The sequence below is a fragment of the Balaenoptera ricei genome, chromosome 13 (genome assembly GCF_028023285.1).
Source record: "Balaenoptera ricei isolate mBalRic1 chromosome 13, mBalRic1.hap2, whole genome shotgun sequence".
NCBI classification, from domain to species: Eukaryota; Metazoa; Chordata; class Mammalia; order Artiodactyla; family Balaenopteridae; genus Balaenoptera; species Balaenoptera ricei.
In genome coordinates, this window is record NC_082651.1 from 14,300,173 (window position 1) to 14,310,056 (window position 9,884).

At 50.0% G+C, this 9,884-nt stretch overlaps 1 protein-coding gene across 1 annotated transcript; it reads left to right on the forward strand.

The window, feature by feature from the left end:
- The first annotated feature begins 727 nt into the window (after positions 1-727).
- On the forward strand, positions 728-4,489 carry FOXI3 (forkhead box I3). Its single transcript, XM_059942839.1, has 2 exons — positions 728-1,424; positions 3,864-4,489. The coding sequence occupies exons 1-2, from the start codon at positions 728-730 to the stop codon at positions 4,487-4,489; spliced, it is 1,323 nt and encodes a 440-aa protein (XP_059798822.1).
- Positions 4,490-9,884: the final 5,395 nt, after the last annotated feature.

The window sequence follows — 9,884 nt, forward strand, 5'->3', positions numbered from 1 at the left end:
GTGGTTAGAGAAATTAAAAACCGATTTCAGTCCCTCCCTTCAAAGAATTCCCCAGGAGAAGGGGACACACCAAGGGTGCTCCTTAATATCTTTCGTATACCCCAAAGACTTGTAAATCACGTCTATTATTTTCGACTGTGAGCCGATCGGTCGAGACCGGACGTGAATCCGGCAACTCGATGACAAAAGGTGTAGCTCCAGGTCGAAATACCAAAGGGGGCTAGGCAGGTGGCCTGAGCGGCCACCCAGAGTTAACTTACAGACTTTTTAGAAAACAGTAGTACCGTCTCGGTGATCTTCTCTTTGTTTTGATATTCGTTATTTTATTTCGTTATTGTGCGGAGGACACGGTGGTTAGGAACGGGGAGCGGTTCGCTGGAATCCTGCAGGCGCCAGCCTCCCCCGGCTCCCCTGGCCCCCGGGGCTCCCCTGGCCCGGCGAGGAGGGGCTGCAGGGGCGGGGTGGAGCGGGGCGGGGCGGGCGCGGCGGGCGGCGCGAGGTTTCCGCGCGCTCGGCCAGGACGCGCGGGCAGGTGGGGCGTGGCGGGGGCGTGGAGACCCGCGGCCCGAGGGCCGCCGCCCAGCCCCGGGACCTGCCCGGGAGGAGCCGCGCCGCCGACGGTTATAAGAAGCCGGCCTGTCGGCGCTCGGCGCGCACCCTCCCCCGCCCAGAACATCGGTCGCCCAGCCAGGGCCGAGGCGGGGCCGCAGGGTTGGCCCCCAAAGGGATGCTCTCGCCCGAGCGGCGAGATCAGCCCCGCTCGCCCCTCGCCGCCGCCGCCGCGCCGCACCCGCCGACGGTCGCCGACATGGCTCTCTACGGCGGCGACAACTTCGGCGTGTACTCGCAGCCCGGCCTGTCCCCGACCGCCGCCGCCCCGGGCGCCCCCCCGACCGCCCGGGCGCCCTACGGTCTGGCCGACTATGCCGCGCCGCCGGCCGCAGCCGCCAACCCCTACCTGTGGCTCAATGGGCCGGCCGTGGGCGGTCCCCCTGCCGCCGCCTCGTACCTGGGCGCCCCGCCGCCGCCGCCGCCCCCCGGGGGCGCGCCCGGGCCCTTCCTGCAGCCGCCGACCGCCTCCGGCACCTTCGCCTGCGCGCAGCGGCCCTTCGCGCAGCCCGCGCCCGCAGCGCCCGCCTCGCCCGCCGGGCCCGCGGCGCCCGGGGAGCTGAGCTGGCTGTCCATGGCCAGCCGCGAGGACCTGATGAAGATGGTGCGGCCGCCCTACTCGTACTCGGCGCTCATCGCCATGGCCATCCAGAGCGCGCCCGAGCGCAAGCTCACGCTCAGCCATATCTACCAGTTCGTGGCCGACAGCTTCCCCTTCTACCAGCGCAGCAAGGCCGGCTGGCAGAACTCCATCCGCCACAACCTGTCGCTGAACGACTGCTTCAAGAAGGTGCCCCGCGACGAGGACGACCCAGGTGAGGGCGGACAGGTGCTTCCCGGCCGGTCCCTTACCCCTCCCCCCCCCCCCCAACTCACACACACACACACACACACACGCAGAGACTGGCCAGTTAGGGATAAAGGTAAAGAACCTGAATCCTCAAGCAGAGAGCCGCCCCTGGGTGATGTTCATCAGGCCGTTGGAAGGGCGGGTCGAGTTGCAGAGGGGTGGATTAGGAATAAGAACACGGGTGGGCTCTCAGATAAGGGATGGCTATATTCAGATGAGCTGAGAATCCCATTACATTTCACGGGAGAGGTGGGGAGAGACCGGGAGTTGGAACACACTGTCCTAGATGTACTTCCTCCTGCCTCGGGTTCCAGAGAGACTCACTGTGCCCTTCGTAGGACACGTACTGTCCCTACCTTAAGAGATGATTCGAGGATGGTGGCACGGGCATCGCGAGACGGGGGTCGAGGGATCAGGGAGCTTGAGCTGGGTCCTGCAGATTGTGGTTTGGGAAGCTTATGTATTTAGAAATGTAAAAATGAACCCCCCCCCCCCCCCAGTTTGCTTCGTTCGGATCTAACCCCGGGGGTGAGGAGGGCTGTGTTACCATGGCGTGTTAGTGGTTTCCCTCTTACCTGAGGAGTGAGGTGGAGAAAAGCTCAAAAATGAGAGAAACAGAATCTTACCTGAGGTTTTCAGAAGGAGCCCAGGACTAAGGGTGTGACGGGAGAGTCGTGATAGGAAAAAGAGAAGAGAAAACTGTTTCAGCTGCCCTCTACAGAGATCCAGGATTTTGTGTAAATTATGTGAATGCTCTGGAGTATTTGTACCTAAAGTCATTCCAGAGCAGTGCTTTCCAATTGAAATACAGTACAACCCACACGTGGTTGTGAATTGTCTTGTAGCCACGTGAAAAAAGTGAAAAGAAGCCGGTGAAAATGTTTTTTAATTTTTAAAGTAAGCTGAAATATCGTTTCAACATATAACAAATATAAAAAATTATCGGTGAGCTACTTTCCATTATTCTTTTGGTACTAAGTCTTCAAAATCCTATGTGTGTGTTTTACACCACATCTCACTTGGGACTAGCCACTTTCCAAGTGCTCAGCAGCCACGTTGGCTAGTGGTTACTGTAGTGGACAGAGCATGCAGTTCTAGAAGATACATCTTCCAGATTTGGCTTCTAAATCACCTGAGATGATCATGTCAATTGTCATATATACTCCTCGACTTTCTAAAAAGGTCGAGGATCTCTAGCCAGTGTCTTATCAAAACTTTTGGTACTAGGACTTCCCTGGAGGTCCAGTGGTTAAGACAACGAGCTTCCACTGCAGGGGCACAGGTTTGATCCCTGATCCAGGGAACTCAGATCCAGCATGCCGCGCGGCGTGGCCAAAAAAAAAAAAAAAAAAGCTTTTGGTACCAAGGTGACACAGCATAAATATCCTGATAGATGCACATGTTGTTATTTAGATGGTAGATATGTGAATAAGTTTTTTTTCTGCAACTACTTGCAGAAAAGGTGGAGGTGGAGGTAATGGATATGGGGGAGTGTGTGCCAGTAGTTAAGAATGCTGAGTCTAGAGCCAACCTGCTTAAATCCTGGCCCTACCATTGCTACCTGGAAAGACGGCAGGTTGCTGACCAATCTGCACCTCAGTTTCCCCACCTGAAAAATGGAGGCCATAATACTGCCTGTCTCCAAAGAGCTGTGAGGAGTAACTGAAGTTATCCATGCGGAGAACTCACTACAGGATAAGCGCTTTACAGTATTTGCAAATGCCAAAGATTCTTTTTACCAGAAGTGAAAAAAGCTGTTGGGAGATGAAATCCTCCAAGACGATAGATCTTTTTTACTTCCATTGTGCTCAAAAGTGAGGGAAATTTTCTAAGCAGAAGACTAGCATTGCATGCATTAAATGGGGCCCTGATCTCTGAGATTGGCCGGGTGGAGGAAAAGCTTGGAAGAGATGCAGGGGTGCCTCCTGCCCTAGGCAAGGAAGGGGTGTGGAGCCTCCTTGTATTCCAAATATATGCCATCCAAGGCGTTGTTAAACCAGTCAATTCCCCAGTAATAACCTGATTTTGTTCGGCAAGGCAGAGGGTTGGGTATTGGAGGTTGCCTTTTTCCAGTGGAGTATTTTTTGGGGCGCAAGTATTGCATCCTTTCAACCAGTGATAACAGATACTGTTTTTTCACTCTCTCACTATGGTGTGGCTACTTTGCGGAGATCTATCACTTAACCCTCACAGCCAACCTGTGAGGTGTACTGTTCTTAGCCCTATCTTTATAGATAAATGAGGCTCAGTTAGTGCCATCTCCCACAAAAGGATGCATTTAAACAGCAGAGTGGTTTGAGCATCTCTGTCGGAGTTTCACGAGAGCCTGCCCACCCGCCCCCTTTCAGATCTGATGCCTGAACTGCGTCCTCCTCTAACTCAGCTTTCTTTCTCATCTCCATAGGGAAAGGTAATTACTGGACCCTGGATCCAAACTGTGAGAAAATGTTTGACAACGGGAACTTCCGTCGGAAGCGAAAGCGCCGCTCGGAAGCCAGCAGCACCCCTACGGTGGCCGTGGGGACCTCGAAATCAGAAGAAGGGCTCTCCCCGGGCCCGGGGTCCGGAGTGGGTGGGAAGGCGGAAGGAGACAGCTCCCCGGCGTTGCTGAGGCCCTCTCAGTCCCCAGAGCCTCCCGAGGGCACCAAGAGTACCGCCTCCTCCCCGGGAGGGTCCGTGCTCTCCTCCACCCCTTGCCTGAACAGCTTCTTCAGCAGCCTCAGCACCACGCTAAGTGTCAACAGCAGCGGGAGCACCCAGCGAGCGCTCCCGGGCGGCCGCCCCCTAGGGATCCAGGGGACCCAGGTGCCCTCGGGCGGCGCGTTCCCCCCCAGCTCCGTCCCGGAGGCCTCGCCAGACACCTTGCAGCTGAGTCACAGCACCAGCAATGGCAGCAGCCAGAGGTCTTCCTACTACAGCCCCTTCCCTGCCAGCACCAGCGGGGGACCAAGCAGCCCCTTCACCACCCCTTTCTACAACTTCAGCATGGTCAACAGCCTCATCTACCCCCGGGAGGGCTCCGAGGTATAGACCCCCCGCTTCCCAGACTTGACTATGGACACCTGAAATCTTGTGGAAAATGCAGATTCCAAGGCAGTAGGTCCGGGGCAAGAACTGAGACTCCGCATTTCTCCGAAGCTCCCGGCTGAGCTTGCGGTCCACTGACCACACTTGGAGTAGCGTGGATGCAGTAAGTAGGTAACTCTTTCCACAACCCGGCAAACTTTGACAGGTTTCTCTGGAGAGAAATCCAGCTCACTCTGTTCTGGGATCATACCCGTGAGCCCTGTGAGGGCATGGACCATGTGTGTTTGTTCATCACTGTATGTCAGGGTCACAGGCTCAAATGGGTCCAGGGACCGGCTACAAAAACAAGTGAATTGAGTCATTGGGTCGGAAAAAGATAACAGTTGGCACTGGAATCAGTTGAGAGTGGTTGGGACCATCGAGCTGAAGGCTGCTGTGGGCAGCTGCTTATCTCCTGCTTGACAGCATTCTGATTTTTCTAGAAAAGTCAAGAGACCTGGATTTTTTTTATTTTATTTTTTTAAATTTTTTTTTTTATAAATTTATTTATTTTTATTTTTGGCTGCGTTGGGTCTTCACGCAGGCTTTCTCTAGTTGCGGCGAGCGGGGGCTACTCTTGGTTGCGGTGCACGGGCTTCTCATTGTGGTGGCTCCTCTTGTTGCGGAGCACGGGCTCTAGGTGCGCAGGCTTCAGTAGTTGTGGCGCGCAGGCTCGGTAGTTGTGGAGCACGGGCTTAGTTGCTCCGTGGCATGTGGGATCCTCCTGGACCAGGGCCCGAACCTGCGTCCCCTGCATTGGCAGGCAGATTCCCAGCCACTGCGTCACCAGGGCAGCCCAGAGACCTGGATTTTTATAGGAAACCTCCATTTGTCTTCTTTGTGGCTATTGAGAGTTTTTCGAAGACTGTGCTAGGAAGCGCCACAAATCCTTGAGCTCTACGCAGCTCACAAATCACCTCTGTTTATGCTCAGTGTCAGGTACATGGCAGATACTAATAGCAATAGAACTGCCCAAGCACATCCTCTGTGCCAGGCACTGTTCTAGATACTTGACATATATTAGCTAATTTAATCCTCACAACAACCTTGGGAGAGAGGTATTGTTACTTCCCTTCATTTTCTGTATGAGGGCAGTGAACTGCCAAGATGTTAGTTAACTTGCCCAAGGCCATACAGATAGTAAGTCATGGACCCAGGATCCAGTTTTTGAGGTTTTTGTGTGTGTGTGTGTGTGTGTGTATATTTTGTTTTTCAGGGTTTTTTTGTTTTGTTTTGTTGTTGTTTTTGTTTTTTGGCCTTGCTGTGTGGCTTGCGGTACCTCTGTTCCCCGACCAGGGATTGAACCCAGGCCACGGCAGTGAAAGCGCCAAATCCTAACCACTAGGCAACCAGGGAACTCTCACCAGGATCCAGTTTTAAGGCGATCTGTCTCCAGAGTCAGTGCTTGTAAGCTTCGTGTTCTAGTGTGTTCTAGTTCCTGAAAAACAAAGGCACCAACGTGCATAGGCAGTCGTGGTGTCTAAAGAGTAGGAATGAGCTAGGTTTCATCTCACCAAAGATTCTGGTTGAAATCAGTATCACCTGAGACATTCTGAGCAGTGAGGATGGACACCAGCTCTGCCTTACTTCTGCTGCCATATTTCTGAGGTCTGGGGTGACCATCCTAATTAATTGGCATCCTATCCCTTTTAGCATATGTCCTGGATTTTTCATCTTTGAAACAAAGTTTTTGAATTTTATTGAAAGTAGTTTTTAAATGGAATTTTTATAAGTTTTTAAAATAAGACATTTGTGGTCAAAAAAATTTTTTTATGTAATTTATTTTTAACATTCCCTTCTACTTCTCAAGAGGTATCTTTCTTTGAATAGTTTTTTATGGTCACCCTGCCGGTGCCCAACAGAATGTCTGTACATGGCAAACGTGCAGCCACTGTTTGAACTTATCCAAAAAGTGTGAATTAACATGCAGATAGTTGGTGATTTTATTGGAATAGCGATGCATTAAGATGAAGATAATGTCCTATGAATTGCTTTTGTACCATGTTGTTTGGTCTTTGATGGGAGCGTTGCTGGTTTGGGATTTTCATTTTTTTAGAAAAAGGAACACAGATTCATTGTAAAAAATTTTTAACTTTTCCCTGTGTATTCTTTTTTGAGACTCTCACAGCATTACTGTTAAATTTGAATTTTGAAATATACATACAGAAAATTATTTTTTTAAAATAGTCTATTGCGGTATAAATAACATCACCATTACTTTTTAAATATTATGCAGGAAGACAACCAAAGAGACTACCTACCACCATATTGTGTGTACAAAAAAAACACTTTCTATGGATATTTTTCTATGTGAAAAATTGTATGGACTTTTATAAATACTCTTTCTAACACAATTCTATATTTGTAACTTAATTTATAATGTGAACTGGGACAAAAATTTTTTTCCCCAGAAAAGCACACTGCATGCTGGAAATCACATGAAATAAACTGTAAGTGGGATGACTTATGGCTACTTTTTAGGCACTACTGTTTTTCTGTCTTTAACTTCTTTCTCCTAAAGGAATAGAGCTATAAGTGGCATGGCATGTAGGCTGCTACAGGGATTTCTGTGTGTTGAGAGAGCGAACGATTGATTTTTTTTTTTTTAATTGGATTTGTTCCACCTACACACATCCTAAAGGGTTGGAATGAAACAGTTCTGGAGGATCTCTAGGCATATGAGCATTTTATTTATTTTTAACAGAGTAACAGTTCTGTCATTTAGATTAAACTAAGTTTCAGTGCACCAGACAATTTGTGTTCCAGAAAGAAATGGTGCTGTAAGGCCCCCACCAGCTGGCAGCACTCCTCAGGGGGAGCTCTGGCTTTGGATGTTGTGGTCCTCAAGGGGGCCATGGGCAGCCCATCGTTTCCAAGGAAATTGCTAGGAAACTTGAACTTGGCCCCAGCTAGAAGAAACCTGAAAGATAAGGTTTCTAGCCTAGGGTTTCATCAGCACTATAGATATTTGGAGAGGGGTAACCCATTGTAGAGGTTGCCCTGTACATCACAGAACGTTTGTAGCATCTCTAGTCTCTACCTATTAGATACCAGAAGCTCCCTCCCCACCCCAACCCCAGGACCTGGCCATGTGTGACAACCAAAAGTTTCTCCAGACATTGACAAATGTCCCCTGGGGGGCAAAATTAGACCTGGTTGAGAACCACTGATCTAGACCAACACCCACAATTTGCCAATGAGGAAGTGGAGCCCCCTCACCACCCCACACCAAGTCCTAGGCTCTGGGGCTAGCAGAGAAGCCCTGAATGGATGAGGCCTCTGGGCTCTGGTACCGGACAGTTTCTGGCCTATGAAACGGCTTTTCTCTTCAATGAGTTGTGAGCAGAAGCAGCCCAACGATTGTGGCATTTCTCAGAACTGAGATCTGCCTGTGTGCCAGTCACATTGGAGGTAGACTCCTGCCATATTTTAGTTGCTTGTCGTAGATGTTTATGGTAGCTTCCTTCTTGGCATCTATTTCTATTAATAGAGACCTCGGCTGGGAATAATTCTGACCAAACAAAATTAAACTATCTGGATTATTATTATTTGATAGGGATGGTGGTGCGGAGAACAGACTTTAGGATTTCTTGGAAAGAAAGATACATTAAAAGAATGTGATTAACCTGTATTTGGAAGCATCTAGATCTGGGTGTTTGATAGCTATGAAGTGCCAGAACGATGGCATTTATGAGAACAAAGGTGAGGAGAAGAATCCACTTCTGATCTCCCAAACAACCGCAAAGGGCAGCAGGGTGGCTCGGTCCCCGAGCCGAGCCAGGGACCAAAGAAGCTGTGCCCAGGGCAGGTCTCCATCCGGGAACTGCCTCCCACTGGGCCTGGGATTAAAGGGAAAGAGACAAAGCTGCCTGTGCCTGTGATGTTTCCAGGTCAAAGTCTGCACCGGCACTCCAATTGACACCCATTTCCTGCATCTGTGACATTTTCTGCCTGGGAATCAGGTCAGGAATTCTGGACCTGAGCTAGATTTCACTTTCTGTTGTTTGGGACAATACAGTGGAATAGACGTCCCCCTCCATCCCCATGTAGTTTAGCACCCTTCTTTCTCTGGGGTTCTCCCAGAGTCTAGGGCCTGGTGTCAAGGTGCAGCCCAGGCTGAGGACCTTTGGGCACATGTATAACTTAAAGCAGCTGCCTTTCGACCTTCTAGGACCTGGTGTACCTTTTAGAATAAGACAGGGGTAAAGGAGAATTTGAAAAACTAATAAGCAGGTTTCAGGTTTCCTTCTTGATACTTTTACATCCTTCATCTCCTTCTTGAGCTTACTGGGAAAAGGCAGCCGGGAAGCCCAGAGGCTTTGAAAACTGTGCACCTTTGCCCCCCCAACTCCTCCCCCAGCTCCCCAGGGCTCTCCAGGCAAAATGGGCCAAGCTTTGGTGCCCCCATCCCCCACCCCCACCCCGGAAGAAGGAACATCACTGAACTTCAGAGGAAACTCCCACACTGTGCTTCTCTGCCTCTCTGAGACTTACTAGAACTTGCAAAGAGGCTAAATCTTCAGGATCTAACTGTTTTTTAGTCTTCTTGAGCTGCTCTAGTAGATAAAACCTTGAGGTTTTTCATGAAAAAGAATTCCGTGGCGGTTTCCTGAGGCAGGGATTTGCTGGTTTCTGGGGTAGAGACCTGGGGGCCTGTGGCCTTGCCTTTTGTCATGGAAAGCAGTCAGCTGTGCTTGTGGCTGGGTGGCTGGCACCGCTGGAAGAAGAAGGAATTTCCTGTCAGGTTTGAAAACAAAAAAAGGTCAAAAAAGACCTGATACCTACTGAATTCCTCCCTACCTTTTTATTCATGATGTTGGGGGATCATCGCCAAAACCCTGGGAGGCCTGGAGAACAGTCCTTTATCATTTTAAAAAAGGTAAACATTACAATAATAATAACTCTCTTATTGGGTGCCAAGCACAGTCCTAAAATAGATATATTAAATTTAAAATAGCAACTCTATGAAGTGGATACTGTTACTCATTTCACCAATGAGAATACTGAGACCCAGGAAGTTTGTATAACTAAGCCAAGGTCAAAAATCTAAGTGGTTGCTGCAGGTAAGTGGTTGAACTGAGATACAAAATCAGGCCATCTGATGTCACAGCCTACCTGCCCTTAACCTACTATAATGCCTCTCCATTTTGAAGATGAGAAACAGAGAGGTTAAGTGACTTGCCCAAGGCCACACAGCTTGCTGGTTGCAGATTTGAGCTTAGAACCCAGGCTCCTGCCCTGCCTCCCACCCACTTCTTCTCTTCAGGCACTTCATTTGTAAACTCCTTGAGGCTGGTTTTTGTGTCCAGGGCTCCTTTTCAGGGACACAGGAAGGTAAGCAGAGAGAAGTCACTTTTCC

Coding starts and splice junctions, on each gene's coding strand:
- FOXI3 (XM_059942839.1), top strand. CDS start 728: ATGCTCTCGCCCGAGCGGCGAGATCAGCCCCGCTCGCCCCTCGCCGCC. Junction 1,425..3,863: donor CCGCGACGAGGACGACCCAG/GTGAGGGCGGAC, acceptor TCATCTCCATAG/GGAAAGGTAATTACTGGACC.